The sequence below is a fragment of the Bacillus rossius genome, chromosome 1, assembly GCF_032445375.1.
Source record: "Bacillus rossius redtenbacheri isolate Brsri chromosome 1, Brsri_v3, whole genome shotgun sequence".
In the NCBI taxonomy this organism is placed as follows: domain Eukaryota; kingdom Metazoa; phylum Arthropoda; class Insecta; order Phasmatodea; family Bacillidae; genus Bacillus; species Bacillus rossius.
The window spans coordinates 370,126,006-370,145,514 of NC_086330.1; the positions used below are offsets into that span (position 1 = coordinate 370,126,006).

Sequence of the window (19,509 nt, forward strand, 5' to 3'; positions counted from 1 at the left end):
AGGGCAGACGTGATCTCTACCCTCTGCCGCCAGGGCGCTCCACTGTACCAGGGCAGACGTGACCTCGACCCTCTGCCGCCAGGGCGCTCCACTGTACCAGGGCAGACGTGACCTCGACCCTCTGCCGCCAGGGCGCTCCACTGTACCAGGTCAGACGTGATCTCTACCCTCTGCCGCCAGGGCGCTCCACTGTACCAGGGCAGACGTGACCTCGACCCTCTGCCGCCAGGGCGCTCCACTGTACCAGGGCAGACGTGACCTCGACCCTCTGCCGCCAGGGCGCTCCACTGTACCAGGGCAGACGTGATCTCTACCCTCTGCCGCCAGGGCGCTCCACTGTACCAGGGCAGACGTGACCTCGACCCTCTGCCGCCAGGGCGCTCCACTGTACCAGGGCAGACGTGACCTCGACCCTCTGCCGCCAGGGCGCTCCACTGTACCAGGGCAGACGTGACCTCGACCCTCTGCCGCCAGGGCGCTCCACTGTACCAGGGCAGACGTGACCTCGACCCTCTGCCGCCAGGGCGCTCCACTGTACCAGGGCAGACGTGACCTCGACCCTCTGCCACCATGGCGCTCCACTGTGACCAGGGCAGACGTGACCTCCTCGGCCGCCAGGGCGCTCCACCGAGCTGCTGGTTCGGAGTTTCCTTTCTGCTGGTTTTCATTGCCTCTTCTCTAGAGGGTTGCAGTTCGCGTTTCAGTGAGGTTTATTTTAATAGGTTCGTATCACGGATACAAAGTAAGTTTAAGACTTTTTTTTAACATAATCGCCTAATGGTATTTTTTTTTTCTATGGAGAAGCTTATTACTGATTGTTTTACCATTGCATTCTCTTTAACACGATATTGACGTGTAATGTGCCGATGAACTGTGTACAAGGAAAGCAGGCCCCCGAACTGACTCGCTGACTGACAGGCAACGCACAGCTTAAACCGGCGAGGCCAGAAGCATGACATAATGCATAGGAGTGCCTTATATTATGTAGGTGAGCACTGAAAATTCATGTCCGCTAAGAGAGTTGAACATGGGATGAAAGTTTCTATGGAAGTTTTGTAATTTTTGTAGTTAGAAACATGGAAATTGGTGTTTAGGCATCTGTTTATAAATGAAAGTCAGTTGTATCAGCGGTTTTGGTAATTCACAAAAAAAAAGAGTATCAAATACTTCTCCATCGGGCTCACGATAAATAAAAAAAAATAGGTGTGGTGTACTTATTTACACGCGTTATAAGTTATTTTTAGTTGGTGTAGTAAATAAAATTACAGTAGTTTTGCAAGCAAATAGTTAATAGAAGTAAAATTATATGACTGGAGTGATACTATAAATATTGTTAGTAAAGTATAAAGTCAATCAAATTAAAAAAAACAAATTAAATAAAAACTCAGTGTTCAATATTAATATAAACAATCTATAAAATAATTATTTAAATTAGTAAAATAATTGAGATCAATTTCAATTATTGATTAAAATCAATAATATAGGCTGGATGTTTATTACAATTTATTATATTTATTATTTATTAAATAAAAATGTAATAATTTAAAATGTAAATAAATTATACTTACAGGAACATAACCTCACATACTGTTTAGACTTTATTTTTTTAACTGTGGGGTTTTAAAAGTCCGACAATATGATTTGCCCCCTGGCCCTTGCTTTCTATAGACGGCTTTATGTCAGATAGGCTGCATTGTTTAAATTCAAGAAACGTGTAAATAAAATTCCAACAAGAACACGAAGTAGCCAGTAGCGTGGCATTTAAACATGAAATATTTAATCATTTTAGTACTGCGTTATCATTTTTATGCACACAAAAACCATTGGACAATGTGACTTAGTCATCTAACAATGAAAAACTGCAATTAAGTATTTTCACAAGCAAGTTGAAAAGTGTAAACACTGAAGAATGTGAAAGGCGATGCACCGGACGGATGTGTGACAGCGCACCTGATGATGTTGGGGTGGTGCAGCAGCGCCAACACCTGCACCTCGTTGAGCGCCATCTGCCGCTCGGCCGCCGTCAGCTCCGTCATGTTCACCTGCTTCATCACCACCAGCGAGTCGTCCGCCGTCCTCCGGTACAGCACCGCCACGCCGAACGCCCCTGCGACCCAACCCCTGGCTCACGTGACCTCGAGGGCCGCCTCCGTCCAAAAGACATGAACATGAACCGCTTGGACACTGCATTAACAGCGAGTCCTCATAGTCGTTATTATCTCACGTGAGTTCAGTAAACTTTCTGTACATTGACTAACTGTAATATATGTGGTCTCAGTGGAGAAGTTAGATGCTCGCTATCGCTCTTAAGGTCGGAGTTCGAACCCCACACAAGTCTCCCGAGTTTTAGGTTCCAGCGGTGTGGTCCAGAGCTTAGTTTAAACCTGGTGCTGGCTCCTCCAATAGTGGCTGTGCTTTTAACTTCAGATAAGCCTTCCATAAGCTCTCCAGCAATGAAAGCAATGCACTTAGTAACTATAACAACAAACACAACCTTCGACACAAATTTGACGCTAGTTTCTTTACTGTGCCTCTTGCGGGGCAGAATCGCAGGCGACACATGAGCTCAAGAGCAATTTTGTTAAGTGGATACTCCATTTCGTCACGATTTCGAGGCAGTTGGAGACTAAACTATGCTGAGAGGCTGAAGGAACTCATCCCAACATTGAAACCAATCAGCTAACCAGCAGGTGGTCCTAGTGAAGAGTCCCAACACTTAGCACTGACTGGTGCCTATACCCAAATCTCTCTCTATCAACCCGAGACTCTTCAATCAGCCAGTCGGTCGAGGACCTAGGTATCCTATAATAGCTGTCCAGACTGGTATCGGAGATGTTTCGCCGCTCGCCATGTTGACCTTCATAGGAATGAAGACCCCTCAGACTGCCAGTGCGAGTCCAACAACTGACCTTAGACCTCAATGGGGACCAGTGATCAGCCAGCATTACTCCCAATTTTCGAGTCACTAGTAGGCTTTCCTGACCGTTAGCTTACAACTGTAGATAACCTGCAAACGTTGGATCACTATGGCATGCCTCGGATATTCCACCGATTACAAGTACCACATCTCAGAGTGTTTACAGCAGATTAAGGCCCAGAGACGGGCGTGACAAAGAGATCGTCCGTTAATCTCTATTACCTTAGCCTGATACCCCACGTGGAAACTAGGATTTTGATACTTAATGGCAACAAGGCTCGGTAGTCTAACCTTCTGAAAGGATAGGTTTCAATCACATCTGCTGTATCTCACAAGTTCACCTTGTACACCATTTCCGGTATCACTTCAGACATGTGAGGATGCCTGAGGCTGGGGTAGAGCCCTCTTTGGTAAGCATCCTTGGTACCACGAGAAGGCAGAGTGTCAAGGTCAGAGGTGTCGATAGGCTATATTCTCAGCATGCACCCTTTCCACGATGCTGGTGGATTCTGTCTCGGATACTAGAGCCAGAAACAGCTCTGACACATCAGCAACAGGCCCATTCTCCAAAAAGGAGTCAAGCCCACTTCCAACTATAACAATGATAATATTTCCTCACATGTTTTGACCTCACTTTCAGCTACTAAAATATTGTTACTCGTAGTACAATAATACATATATGTACTGCAGCAAAAATAAACTTAACATACAGTTAAAGGTTTTGAACCAAACACATAGCACTGTCCACATCCACTGATAATGACAAACAAAGAGTCATTGCTGAAGCCACATTCAGAGGTGCAAGAAGTGACTTGAGTTACCATGAGGGGGCAAGAGGTGGCACGAGTCGCCATGAGAGTACACTCAAGAGAGTGAGTGAAGGGGGGAGGGCAGGTGCCATACCTTTGCCCACGGTGCGCAACTTCTCGTAGCCTTGCAGCTGGTCAGCATAGGCACTCTCTTGTAGCTTGTCGCTCAGCACGCGAGGGTCCAGGTAAAGATCACTGGAGAAGAGATCCCCGGGGCTCCCTAGCAAGTCCTTGCTCATGCCCACGGTCACCTGCACACACCATCATGGGCACCAGCACACACCACCATGGGCACTCTCCTGCAGCTTGTCGCTCAGCACGCGAGGGTCCAGGTACAGCTCACTGGAGAAGATGTCCCCGGGGCTCCCTAGCAAGTTCTTGCTCATGCCCATGGTCACCAGCACACACCATCATAGGCACTCTCCTGCAGCTTGTCGCTCAACATGTGAAGGTACAGGTTCAGCTCACTGGAGAAAATGACCCTGAGGTTCCCTAGCAAGTCCTTGCTCATTCCCACAGTCACCAGTACAAACCATCATGGGCACCTGCAAACACCATCATGGGCACTCTCCTGCAGCTTGTCGCTCAACACGTGAAGGTCCAGGTACAGCTGAATGGGAAAATGACCCTGAGGCTCCTTAGCAAGTCCTTGCACATGCCCACGGTCACCTGCGGCAGGGCCATCGCCTCGCGGACACCACATGCTCACTCACCCCGAGCAGCAGCTGCAGCTGGCGGCAGATGAGGTCGCCATGCCCGGCGGGGGAGGCGGCGGGGGCAGCAGCCAGGAAGACTATGTGGCAGCCGGGGGTCGCGGGGTCCAGGTGTCGCCCCGCCAAGCGGCTAAGGAACTCCCTCATGCTCACGTCCGACTGCACGCTCTCCACGCTTAGCACCTGTCATCACGCTCGCTACAGGTACCGCTTCTATGGTGCCTCAGGCTTAGATTGTAGTACAGAGTAAATAGCGAACCCTTGCCAGATTGCAAAATTAAGTCATATTAATATTCAATATCAAATTATGTTATTTGTTGATTTTCTAAGTCCATAAAATAGTGTCTATTGACAGTACTATTACGGTTTTAGCCATTCAGAAATAAAATAAATTAACGTTATACATTAATTAATATTTTACAGAAGAAACATTTTGTAGCAGTCAGTCACATTTAATAACAAGGCAGTCCATAAATGTTTCTGCTATAATCAAAAGTACCAACAATTTAATTTTTTTAACAAAAATGGTTGAAACTAAGATGACGGTTTAATTATATTTTCTTAGAAATAAAAAACAAAATATGAGCAGATGATGCACTTGATAGAATACAAAAAGGATATTGGTTCCAAAATATCTCATTTCTATTTCTATTTTACATAATGCAATGTTTCAAATACATAAAAAAATATTCATTATTCCTCAAAGTTGTGATAAAACGTTCGCGTTCTGTGTCCTATATCTGGCAACAGAGCACACCGAACAAAGATAGAGCTACTGGCAGAAGTGGCGCATTGGAAAGAGAGTGAATGTCCATATGAATGCACACTGCTCACCAAGGATGCCGCACTCTGGCCACGCACCGCACGGAGCAGACTCACCTTCTCGCCGGGAGAACACACGAATATCTCGCTGTCGGAGCTGTGCATGAGCATCGCGATGCCCTCCGCCTTCTTCTGTCCGAGTGTTTGGGCGACCTCCTCTGCAACATGGCGCCAGCCAAGTCAGAGCAAGCCCCAGGACGCGGCACGACGGACGTTAGACCATGTCAAACGCAAACTCTTTAGCTGCGATCGGAAGGAAGGCAGCTTTGTGTTTGGTTTGGGGCTAGTCAAAATAATGTTTCCACAGGTAAGGACCTCATTTAGTGGTGAATATCTCTTTCCGCTGCTTTCTCGGAGGGAAGCAACCATCTATAAGGGAACTTGAGCGATATTTAAAGTTTTAATTAAAAAATATTTCATCATTCGTAGAATTAAGGACTGAAAGGTCGTGAGTAAGCTTCACTTCGCATTTCACTTTTGCACATGCTATAACCAGGGTGCTGCCTTTAAAGGTTGTGCGATGGCGAATGTAGGAACCTTTTGCTTGCAGTTACGCGCCAAATTTGAAACTGGGATGTCATCCGTGGAACTAAGGCTAACGGCTAAAGATGTTTTTTCACTTTAATGATCATTATCACACTTATTTGGTAGTGACGAGCAATACCAGGCCTGGTCCTACTACAGCTTCCTCCCTATGGAATCTGCTAGGAGTCGCAAGCCGCCCAGGGACGTGGAGGTTTCTCCTCCGTGCTCTCTGCTAGTTCATGCACGATGCCATGGGCGTGATCCGCAGGCGCGGGCTCGAATCACTGGACAGTGACGGCTGTCTGTCGCGGCGAACAGTGATAGTAAGATCTTCGCGGCACCGTCCAACACAGTGCGATATCTCTGTGAATGGCCTGGATCAATATTGCTTTCCGGCGAGCAGTGTCACTACTTTTTGTTCAAGTTTTCTATGGATTTTTAGAAAAAAAAAGAGTATTTCTGACGAGGAGCAACTTCTCCTTCATTTAGCACTACAACGTAACAGAGAAAATACAACGTTAGGTGCATATAATCGATAGAAAAAGAGAATGGCGAACTTCAATCACGCGAAGATAGGTATTTTTAGTAATACCGTATGTCTGGAGAAGGTTTCGAGCATTGAGAAGCGCACGACGAATTGGAGAAAACCAAAAATTACGAGGGAAAGATTTGTTTTGAGGTAATGTTGACGCGGACCGGTCTCCTGCAGAGTGCAGAGACGTGGCGAAAGTTTCCCGGCAGCGTGACGGTTATATGGTGTTGTCCGGCGCCTGCTCTCTCAGTAAGAGCAACCTCCTACTATGCGAGTCGTGGACCATTCGGCCCATATGGTTCACCGAGAGACGTCACCCATGCTGGAGAACAGTGCTATGCAGCCTAGCCTGAACCCTCACTGACCCACGCTTTGCAGGCCCCTTAGCCAGGCCAGACACTCTGTGGACACTCATTGGAACAGGATAACGAAGGAGGTTAAACGCGTCAGGTAGCAGTCACGTCCGTTTTTAATGCAGCGCCCACATGCTCATGTACATAAACCTCCTCCCTCTGCGATGAAACGGTAATTTGAGTGGCTACGATGGCACTTGCTTCTAGTCCGGAACGTTGTGGCCAGCAAGCGTCCGTGCCGATGGATTCCTTGAAAGAACAAGCCGAGGTTGATGCCTGCCCACGCGCCCTGGGGTGTGAGATGAGGCGCACAGCGAGATTAGCGTGGAGCTCCAGGAGTAAGAGAGAAGGTTGAAGAACTGTGGGGTTTACTAATGAGTTAAGACAAGGCAATGAGACTAGGTCTGACCCGCCGGTGGGGCTTACAGGACTGGAGCCAGGTTTTAAGATCCTACAGTTCAGTGCCTTGTTTGAAGTGGAGGCCCCGCACTGCTCACCCAGGATGTGGTCGAGGGTGCAGGCCTCGTACTGGTAGCGCAGCACCGCGGTGCCCTCCCGGGCGGAGGCAGCGGCGGCCGTCACGTGGGGGGCTCGGCTGGACGCCAGCAGCAGGCGGCGGGGCTTCATCCTCGCGTCCTGCCCCGCTGGTGCTGTCGGCAGTAGCAATGTTAGCCGTGGTTGGCAAGGCGACACCGTGCCCAGTGGGGAATCCAACCTGGAACCTCACACCCACCATCATGTGTCCTAACCGATATACGCGAAACAGCCGGCCATATCTTTTTTCCCCTATGACTTGAAATAATGTTTGCCACTCAACAGCGGTAAAACTAGAAGAAAGTAAGGCTCAGCCTCACACGCCATTTTTTAAAGTAAAAACTTCTTTGCTGAGGGGGTAAGAATTTTCGAGCGTTACGAAAATATCCGATCGCATAAGGGGAAATAGCTAAGTATGTGGTGGGGGGGGGGGGGGACCGAGAGAGGAGACGGCAGGGAAAGTTAGAAATTACGCAGCATACTTGCTCTCTTGCGCTCTTTCATGTGCACTGTTGTTTCTTGGAGGGTGGACGACGCGCTATCCCCTCTCCGGGGCCGTTGGTGCGGGCGGTGATCGCTGGAGCAGCCTTGAGCGGGCTCCACGTGGCGGCGTGCGGCTCAGGTTGAACCCCGCCATGCTGCAGGGATAGGGACCTGCCTGCACCTGACTCCATCCCGACTTTAGGGAGTATTTGAGCACAATGGGGTTGGAGTTTACTGTTGTACACCGTGCCACGGGCCATATTGGAAAGAACATTTTGTTCTCTCATGTATGTATTATTAATTTAATTACTTGTGTAAATCAGCATTGTTAAATAGTGTTATATGAGTAGTTTTTTTTAGCTGTGTAACTAAATATTTCTGCTGGTATAATGCTCCTCACGCTTTAGTTTGACATGGATATTTATTTGTCACGAATTATTATTTGATTAAATAAACCACAAACAGTATTATAGTTACGAGTCCACGAGTGTGTAAATACGAGGCGTGAATATTTCTCGATCTGAGTGTAGCTGTGGGTGACTGTGGCGCAACAAAGTAGCAATGAGCGGGAACCACACATAACTTAGAAAGTCACAACTTAGAACTGTCATAACTTAGAAAACTTGGAAAAATCCACGTAACTTAGAAACACGCAACGCAGAACCACACAACTTAGAAACGTCAAAACGTAGAAAGTCACAACTTAGAAACACACAACTTAGAACTGTCATAACTTAGAAACACATAACTTAGAAACACGCAACGCAGAACCACACAACTTAGAAACGTCGTAACGTAGAAAGTCACAACTTAGAACTATCACAAGTTAGAAACACACAACTTATAACTGTCATAACTTAGAAACACGTAACTTAGAAACACGCAACGCAGAACCACACAACTTAGAAACGTCGTAACGTAGAAAGTCATAACTTAGAAAATTCTAAGTTATGTGTTTCTAAGTTGCGTGTTTCTAAGTTGTGTGTTTCTAAGTTATGACAGCACCCCGCAATGAGCTAGAGTCCTATTCGTATGCCATGTTGTCACTTTCACGTGCCACGTAGCTACCTCAGACTACATACGTCCATTTGGACAATATTAGTTAAGCTGCATAAAATACCTAATTATTGGCAAGCTTTAAGATTAAAAAAAAATATTTAAAATAAAAGTTTGTTTTAAATGTACGAGAAAAAATTGTAATACTTTTTTTTAATTCAAAGAATCTACAGTTTATTTATTCGTGTGGAAAAGAGTTATTTCATTTTATATCATACCTGCGTCCTTACTATTCTTGATTAGTATTTCTTGTTCTATTAAAAAATATCAGTAATTTCTGTAACTAATGAGCAAGACATTTCACTTCTGTCGCGAGTGGAATCCACTCACACATTTGTTTTAAAAAAAAATTTTCTCGTCGTTGCTGTTATGTAAGGGATATGTATTAATTTTGAACTCGATACCTCCTTTGCAATAGTGTTACTGCCACTAACATTCTTGAATCCTACTTGAATTGTTGTCAGAACTACATGTAAGAAAAAAAATTGCACATTCAGAGCTTATCTTCAAACAATTCTGTCTTTCCACAATATATTTAGCAAGATTTGAATGGAATATTTGAAAAACAAAATAGCAATAATAATTCACTGTATAATAAGAACTGTTAAATCCGTAGGCTAATAACTATTTTTGAATCTAAGAAGAGATATGATAAGCAGTATTTTCTTAAATTATTTATGTTGGTATATTTAAAATAACCATGATGCATGTTTAAAACAAACCAAAATTAAACCACTTTATTCAAACAAAATCTTTTTGGTTATTATCACAGAATGGAAATCTTGCAGCTCCACTAAATATGTTTCCATACTTTATAATCTGGTGAAAAACGGTATTATTAACCGCCCTAAAAATTTCACATTTGAGTATTTCCCCCCCCCCTTAATGACAGCATGGTCTAGCGATCACAAGATTTTTCGTGGCGTTAAGTTAGCGTGAATAACGACTTCAATAACATTTTAAAATTCGCCGTATTGTTTTCATTTCAATGAAACCAAAACTAAGTTAAACAATATACATTTTCTTTTTTGCTTGGCACACAATAGTTTTTTTTTTTAATTAGAAAGCTTTAAATAAAACAATTTTCCGGTCAGGAAACTCTTTTCGTTGTGTAAAAAATTACTTTTATATTTTGTTTGATATTAGATTGTATTTGTTAGATCAAACTTTGTTCTTTCGAATTCCAGTTAACGAGATCTTCAGCCACTAATTATGTTAAGCTATTATGGTAGAATCGGAAGAATAACATATAAAACGGTATGTTCATGCATTGAGCAATTTTAATTTAGTATTTCGTTTGATTGATGTGTAGTACGTTTTGGTTGTTTTATTTTATTATAAAATTCAACCTTTGAAGTTATTATTGCTCAGCCTATAGTTTAGATCTTTTAAATCAATATTGGATTTTAAAAAAAAACTAGCAAGACACAAGCAACATTAGTGATTGTGTGTTCCCGTTGTAAGTATACAGTAAATCACAAAACGTGAATCATTAAAGGTGTCAAGCCAATTAGCATGACCTCAGATGCCCAAGGAGAAAGCGGGTAGCCTGTTGCATGGTTCATGAAACCAGCGAACTTTATTTCTAAGAACGAAAAAATATTACATTCCCTACCCACCGCACAATAGCGCCAACAGCATGAAGACGCGATTGCAATGCCATCTCATGTCGGGCAGTCCTACTAACTTTAAAAGTGCACAAAATTTTTCTTATGGCTTGCCGAATTCTATAAGTATTATATATATTCATCGGTAACACTAAGTAATATGTATTATAAATATGGTTGAGAAATTTTTTTATCGAAGTTTAAAACGTGTAGTTAGAATGGTTTTCATGCTACAGTTGGGTCCTGTAATATTTTATGGTGTAATTATTTAAAAAGTGAATAATATTTATTGTTAATTAATTATTACTAGCTCACCCGTGCGAATAATAATGTGGAAATAAGTAAAAGCAAATTAATGAAATATATTTTATTGTGAAGAGAAGTAATAAATATCTTATTGTAAAACGTCGTTAACGATGTAGGTATACAATAAGTTTAGCGTGAATGTTATTGAAGTTAGGAGTACTTTCCTGATTTAATTCAGTTAATTACTTTTAATTATTTAATTACTTTTTTTATAAATAATGATATTTAATATTTTTATAAATGTTTATTAAAACTTTTTGCCTAAAGCAGGTACAATCTTTTAAGAAATAATATATATGATTATTTAAGTTAATCCATGTTCATTTAGAAAACTGTCTTCTTTCTCTCTCTGCAGTTTTAGGTGAAATGACATATTTATTTATTTTCTTAAATAGTTATATTTTAATCTAGGATTGGATACCCTATTGTTTTATATGTTCAATTTGGCCAGGGTAGTAGTAGATATGTTCAATAAACCTAAAGCATCTGGCGGTGTTTGTACTGAGTTACATCCCAAATCAAATATCAGAAGTACGTGTTAATACAAAAAAAAAACTACAGTAAACTCGTGGAATAACATCATGTCAGTGTTAAGAAGACTGCAAGTATCCGCTCTACCACTCTGGTTCTGGGGTAGAGCGCCTGCCTTGTGACTTGTAGGACCCGGGTTCGCGCCCCGGCTCCTCCAAGGCGGATTGCCCAGACAAAATGGCGGCATTTTCTCTGGTAGGAATACAATCCCTTGTAACAAGTCAGGTTACCAAAGAAACGGTGGGTGGAACAGAAAAAAACCTTCCAGGTGGCTTCCAAATGGGGAGCCCGTTTCTTTTCTTGGGCTCCCCATGCGGTGGCCATTCCGGGGGTTTCTCCGGGGGAACGGAGTTTTGCAATTTTTTTTTAAATTTTGTAGCGTTTTAATTTTTAGTGACCGTAGCAGCATTATCATTCCACCATGTTATAAATAAAGCGCAAACAAACATTTAAAACATTTTTTTGTAGATAAAATAATTGAATTACGTGTGCATCAGTCAGTGAGTGGTTATATACCGATGTTGTGTGTTCAACCATTTATCGGTTTTTATTTTCTTGAAGTATTATTGACAGTTAAATTTTATTTTCTATGTAGTATTTTAGAAGTTTTCAACGAAATAAAAAATATTTTATTCCTAAAAATATTATTTCTCAAAAACCACATAGTTTTCAATCAGGAAGGTCGTCTTCAACACACACACACACACACACACACACGTATTTTATACATGTATATTATATATATGTAAGTGTACCGTAATAACCTCAGGTATAAATAAAATATTCTATATTCAACATGAGCAAAGCTTTTGATACTTTCCAATACAATCTTATGATTAAAAAAATATTAATTTTTGGCCTTGTCAAGCATATATATATATATATGCGGGCGAAGGATAGCGAAAGTATCCCTTTACATGACTACTGTAAAAACCATGACGGTTGCTCAAGTAGTATGGAAGTCAAAATAATGGTAAAAACAGAAGGGTACAAAAAGTATTTTATTTGTAAGATAATTTAAACACACACACACACACACACACATATATATATATATATATATGTGTGTGTGTGTGTTTAAATTATCTTACAAATAGACGCTTTTCAGTAAAATACTTTTTGTACCCTTCTGTTTTTACCATTATTTTGACTTCCATACTACTTGAGCAACCGTCATGGTTTTTACAGTAGTCATGTAAAGGGATACTTTCGCTATCCTTCGCCCGAGCGCCAGCATAACCGTATTTGATTGCAAAAAAAACAAAACTTTCTTAAGTGCAACGCCCTACTATCGCTGCTACCCCAGAGAGTGCATCATATCTACATTTGTACGAGCGTTTGTATCAACAGCCATTTACAACAATGGCTCTCGCTAATCGCTCACATGCAAACTCTTTAAATTTTTTTCCCCCGTTCATAACATCTTGGTGTTTGGAATAAGTTGATGGTGAAATGATTATTGTGGTTGGGATGCCCCTGAATTATCTTCTGTATCAGGCGTAGGAACACCGGTAGTCATGTTACACAAAATGTAATATATATGACTAGCTTCGGCGAGCTTGCGTAAGAAGTACATGTCCACAAACCCAACAACATACAACAATTATTCAGCTTTATCTCATTCTTTTTAAAATACCCTGGAAACAGCTCATTGGTTGCTGTTGAAGTACCAAATATATTCATCTAAATGAATAATAGATCTGACATCTTGATATGCCTCCATTATGTAGAAAAATAAGTAAGACCCTGGTGAATAAAATTATTATATTATGTAAAATTGTATTTTTTTTTATCGGAGGATGAAAAACAACCCTCATATATAATAAATATGTAGACATATTTCTCCCCCCCCCCACCTTACACTTACGAATAAAAAAGTATTAATTGTTTTATTGTCCATTGAATGAAAATAATACGAAAAGTTACACTATAGTATATATACAATTTTAGTTGGTGTACTTGTGAATTATATTGGATTTTTCCGTTTCTGCATTACACTGAGGATGGTTAAACAAGCTGCAAAACTAACTGGCAATTATAAGATTTTTACTCTCTTGATTGTTAACATTCTTTTTATGTCACAAACTATAATATAACTATAAATAAAACTGCCTGCAGTTGGCTCTTTCAATGAACATCCTGCCTCCGTCTCATTTCTGTGTAACATCCTGCATTGCAGTGGCAAAAAGACTTAGAATTACCCGACTGTGTGCAAAATTTTCAGGTAATATTTTAAAAAACAGCACTGTTAAATAAGAAAAAACAACACTTTTTTTTAGCTTATTTTTAAAATTTGCTACCTACACTGTTCTTCATAGTACTGAATATTGACTACATTGTAGTTATTCTCTTCATCTGAAATAACGCCATTCTCTCTTGACGTTTTTACTCACTGGCCAAGGTTACATCAATTTTAAAGTAATGGTGAAAATATACAAAAAAAATTGGTTGTCTGTAAAGTCGGTTTACGGACGATAGTTTAACGTGACAACGTCTAAACAAAACATTGATGAAATGATTGCATACTTTTATGAATAAAATTAAATCATTTTTATTTTAACAATAAAAGAATAAATACTTGAAATTATACTAGTAATCAGATTCATTTTCTTACGTACATTAACGTAGAAAATATTTCATATTACACATTTATAAACAAAGTTATAATTTTTCACTTCTGTCGGTGCGGCGCCAGCGTACAATGAGCGTAACGGAACAATGTGCGTAACGGAACACTTTTTAGTGCGTGCAGCTGGCGTTCATCAATTTATTAGACGTTGTCACGTCAAAAAAAAAAAAAGGCTCGAGCTGTTTCAGTCTGGGCGATCCCCACTACGATTTATTGGGGGGAAAACACATAACTTCGAACTGTTAAAACGATCATAACTTAGAAAAAACTCACAACATATAAAAAATATAACCTAGAAAGACATTAATGAAAACTATCATAATTTATGAACACACAACTTAAAACCGTCATAACTAAGAAACACGTAACTTAGAAACATCATAATAATTTAGAACTGTCATAACTTAGTTGGTCTAAGTTAGGACAGCGCTAAGCCTCGCGGGATAGGCGCGGGGCTCGGGTGTGGACACGAGGGGAAGCCGTCATTTCACAGACGAGAGAGACACACCCGAAGTTCCCCGAAGTTCATGCTCGCTTTTTTCCCCGTTCTATCTCATTGTATAAACCGGTGTGGCATTAAATGTTGCGGTCAATTAGGATAGGTTAGCTACATTATAAATAATTTAAAACATTGTGGATGGTTGGTTATATTAGATAAGTATAGCTACATTAAAAGTACTGCAAAATCATTTTATGGTTGCTTAGCAAATAACTTTTTAATATGTAGCTATCCAGGGCTAGGAAACCGTTCACATTATTTCACAGTATCTTTAATGTAGCTATCATAACCAAATCAACCGTCCACAATGTTTTAAAGTATTTATAATGTAGCTAACCTAACCTAATTGACCATTAGTTATGAGTTACAATGAACAAAAAAAAAACGAAGATGCACGATCGGACGTTTGGCTGTCTCGTCTGTGAAAGTATGCTTCCCGGGCAGACACCAGCGCTACTGCCGGAGGATCATTTTGACGAGTGTGTTGTGCTACTAACGCACTAAGCGCGTTTATACACCAAGCAGGAAACGCAACACGCAAATAGTTAAGAAGCGACGTTTTCAAAATGTCCGTTCCCGTAAACTACGCAATACGAAAAAAAAAAAAAAAAAAAAAAAATACGAAAACATAAACATCGGTTCTACTTCTTGCGTTTCCGCCTTCCAATTTTTGGAGTGTGAAGTGCTCGGAAAACCTTTACGTTTATTATACAAGCACAACATGAAGAAATTTGTTTTTATTATTACTAGCGACCTGCGTGTTTTATAAACTACCGGTGTTTGTGTCCCTTGCGTGGCATCCAAGCAGTGACTGTTCTGATCAGAGATTAGAAAGTTACAGATGGAGCATAAGCTCTGACCACTGTGGCCAGTTTGTCCATGTAAGAAGATGGCGGCCATTTGTTTATATAGTATATAGAAATGTAGTTTACTACATACTCTTGTACACAATCATTTTTTCTCGATTCAACAGTCTTTATTTGTTTAATATTCATGCACTTTTCCACCATCATACATACATCACTTATGAGAAAATGCGATTTTCTTCATGTCACAATATGGCGGCGACCTTCTTCCCCCTTACGTCCCCTGGCTTCAGCAGAGATACCTACAAACTGTGTTTATGCTCCATCTGTAGAGACCGGAAAAATTCGCGGGTTCAAATGACTTCTAGGATGAACTCCATTGTTCTACGTACACTCGGTCAAATGTCATCCACTCATTGGCTGCTGTCTTGTGAGACGTCCCAACGTAGCAGCCTATGGTTCTTATAAAGCTTCGGTCGGGCGTTTCTCATCGGCCCAGAGTCACCCAGGTGAGTTGTGAGCCAATAGCAGAGGCATCACTGAGGTAAAACTACTTGTATTTTAGCCTGTCGCGAAATGAATTCGCGAACTTTTCCGGTCTCTATCCATCTGTAACTTTCTCTAATCTCAGGTTCTGATAGGAAGTGAACACTGAGTCGGCTCCCAGGTCCGCGGACTCACGCGGCGAGGCTGGGCAGGCGGGTCGCTGGTCGCGGCACGACTGGCCGAGGTCTGACCTCGCGCCATCGACCCCGCCCCGTCGCCCTGGCGACCCGTCAACACCGCGGCCACACTCCCCGGCTCTGCTGGCCCCGGTGCTGCGTCCACCCACACGTCCGGCACGCAAGAAACTACAGCTACAGGAAACAGCACCGCAAACTTATAAAAACCATCTTTAAAGAAATACAGCAGTCTTCCATTACGGCACTAGTTCTTCTATTATCTTTGAAAGATTTGTGCAATGGGAGTGCATGACTTGATGTGAGCTTTTGGACATACGCCATTGCTAAGCACATGTATTTATGTCTGTAGAAGAAAACTACAAAAAACACAAAAGACAAAAACACAAATTAAGCAAAAAATTGCTGTTGTCAACCATGGTGTTTATATCCTGTTGACAACAGCAATTGTTTGCTTGATTTGTGTTTTTTGTAGTTTTCTTCTACAGACAAACATGTGCTTAGCAATGACATATGTCCAAAAGCTTACGTCAAGTCACTATTTATTCTGTTTTAAAAAGAGGGCGACGGAAGACTGGCATACTGTAAAAATACCATAATGAAATAATTCCGCCTGGGGGCAACGTAAAAGTGCCATAATGGAAAACTACCATAAGTTAAAAACGCTACGTGTGACGGTGGTAGCCGCAACACGCAACCACACAGTCCTATTACTCCAGCATGCTGTTTCCTCTTTTAACAACTTTCGTGCATCTTTTTCTGAAGTGAAACTTCTAATGTGACTTCCAACAAGGTTGCGTTAAACATTTAACGCTACCATGGAGGGGGTATGAAAGCATTAAACGTTCAACGCTCCTGGGGAGGGAGAATAGAAAGAGACAGAGCGAGAGTGAATGCGTGAGTAGGTATATATAGTATGTCCTGGTGCAGGGGGGTTGGGGGTCGGGAGCCGGGGAGCCACGGCCACCATCTTGGATTACGTCACTTCCGGCGGCCATCTTGGATTCGACCTTGACCTTTGACCCCGGCGGCCATTTTGGATTACATCACTTCCGGCGGCCATTTTGTTTTTATCTGCCATTTTGTTTACTAGAACATTCCACCAATTTGAGTTTCGTCCGCCATTTTGAAAATCTTTATTTATTATACGATTTTAATGAAATCAATTTTAAAATTTATAAAAAAATTAAATAAAATTTAAAAATATATTACTTAATAAAATTTTAATTAAAAACCTGCGCATCGAACACCCCACTCCTCTACATTACGAGTACACCAACTAGCCCACCCCCCCTCCTCTGTTACAATGACATCGTCATCGAACACCCCACTAACCCCTGTTACATTTTTTCGTTACACCACATTCTTTAAAATAAATTTATTATCAAAATAAAAATATATATACCATCGTTGTCTGCTGGAGGCAGTCATCTTATTTAGTGGAGACCGCCATCTTGATTTCATCTGATGGATGTCGTCATCGGGTTTAGGTTTCTAAAGTATGTTAGTGTATATAAGGTCGAGTTTCAATTCTCTACCAACATTATTATGAACCTTATAGACCGAAATTTACAAAATCCACAGTCATTTTGTTGTTGTAACCATAATTTGTTCTTAAAGTCTTATCATTTATAGGTTTTAACTAAAATATATGTTATCAATACTATCGTTGTGGATGCGTTAGTTAAAGTAATGATAATTAAAAAAAAAATTATCACTCCATCTTAGCGGACCAGAAATTTTTCAGTCTCCTAACTTACAAGTAATATTCTCTTCTCATGTTTGCGTACACATGTTTAAAAGCTGCATGGAAGCAGATATTTTTTAATGTTTGCGTATAATATCATTTCACTTTTCCGAAACCAATTTTAAATAAAATAATAGGAGAATTCATGTTTTATATTAAAATAGTAAAACAATATATGGGTAAAATTGTATTTATTAAAAATAAAATCTCATGAAGAGAAAAACGTACAAGAAAAACAGAACTATACAGCAAAGGGAAACCATGCAACAAATGGAAAATTTACAACAAAATAGATATAACAGCAAAAACAGAAAACTATACTGCTAAACTGTAACTATACACCAAAATGGAAAATATATACAAAAAAATAAAACGACAAAACAGAAAATAAATACAGCAGAAAAACTATACAACAGATTATTTTACAGGTCATTGCCAACATATCCGTGGGGGACCGTGCGGATACCATCTTCGCAGATCAGCCGTTTGTCGTCCTCCCACGTGATGGCCAGCTTATTGCTATATTCGCTGTATAGTATGTGCTGCCGGGAGCGAATGGCTCTTACACCCGCCCTCCTTGTGCGGTGTTCTTGCAGGGCAACCAGGTAGTCGCTGAATATGATGCGGTTTTTGACCACGCACCGCTGGATGCCCTTGGCCTTTTTCTCGCTCTTACCACCACACCTGTAGGCGTAGAGTTTGGCTCGTAAGCTTACAAACTCCTCCATCACTTCTACCCCACATTCATCTTTGAATTTGCCAACAACTTTCTTGTTGGTGGGGGAGAAGCAAGGGTGGCCGGAAGGGTAGCAGCTGGTGTCGAACTTCTCCATCAGTATAGGGTCGGCTTGGAGGTCATGGTAGAAGTCCTGTGTCTGGATCTCATACACGAAACTGTCTGTATCCATGTACGCCAGATGAATATTTTCAGAGTATTTAGGCTTCATGGTATTGTAGTGGAAGTCATACATTAGAATCTTTGATAGGTCAAGTACGGCCAGTCCGGCATAGATCGGCTTGTCAAATATTATCGTTTCATGGTTCAGGTGGACTAGAGACAAATTCGGCTCGTACATTGTGCGATCCTTGAAGGATGGGCGGCACACCAACTTCTTGAACCTCTTCTCAGAACACACCAACTCCATTTTGAGCCTTCGTCTCTTGTTCTCCATCAATTTTCCGAAGGTGGAGTTCACAGCCAACTTGAAGAACTCCTTCTCGAATTCGTTTGCTGCTGCTTTACGCTTGTTGGTGTTCAGTCGAATATAGGGCTCCAACCATGCCGACTGCTCAAACTGAAGAACTTTATGTATTCTTATGATTTTTAGTCCATGCGATACGGCTTGCTGGAGGTTTTTATAGTGGACGATGTAGTGCTCTTTATTTTCCAGCGTTGTCATCAGCTTTGATTGTTTTGAGCCGGGAGGACATTGATTCACGGGGAGAAATGGCAGGTCTTTGTGACTTTCGTGGAGCTCGGGAGGGTACTCCACGTCACACTCAATTATGTATCCAGTAGGTGAATTTTCCGGAATAGACATAACATCAACGGATGTATCCGACCATTTGAAATGACGAATTGGAAGCGGTAGAGACATCGCCCACCCGTACAAATTATTTGCATCAATATACTCTAGGAATATGGATGGCTTGGAAGCATCATATGTCTCAGGCACATATGAATTATTCGCAACACAATGACGTTTGATGCTTTGCGCTACACCACCACGAATACCAGCCTCCACAAACATATACATGTCATAATCTGTGAGTAGCTCTAGCTGTACACCTGTGGTTCGAAGCATCGCGTCGAAAGCGAACCCAGGACAAGAAATGTAGTGAGATGGATCTAAACTATATGTCTCCAAACATATGGAACGGAAATTCTCGAATACATCTGCTAGGATCAGAACATCCGTCTTCAGGTACAAGTCAGCATACTCCCCCAAAGTAGCACACT

General features: G+C 41.4%; 1 protein-coding gene across 1 annotated transcript in view; it reads right to left on the reverse strand.

The window, feature by feature from the left end:
- LOC134528635 (serine/threonine-protein kinase Nek8-like) overlaps positions 1–7,298 on the reverse strand; it is a 51,280-nt gene extending 43,982 nt beyond the window's left edge. The window contains exons 1-5 of the mRNA XM_063362431.1: positions 7,169–7,298; positions 5,319–5,419; positions 4,440–4,622; positions 3,821–3,977; positions 1,951–2,107 (exon numbers count right to left, since the gene is read on the reverse strand). Of these exons, the coding sequence (XP_063218501.1) occupies positions 1,951–2,107; positions 3,821–3,977; positions 4,440–4,622; positions 5,319–5,419; positions 7,169–7,298 (728 nt within the window). The remainder of the gene's footprint in view (positions 1–1,950; positions 2,108–3,820; positions 3,978–4,439; positions 4,623–5,318; positions 5,420–7,168) is intronic.
- Between the last annotated feature and the right edge of the window lie 12,211 nt (positions 7,299–19,509).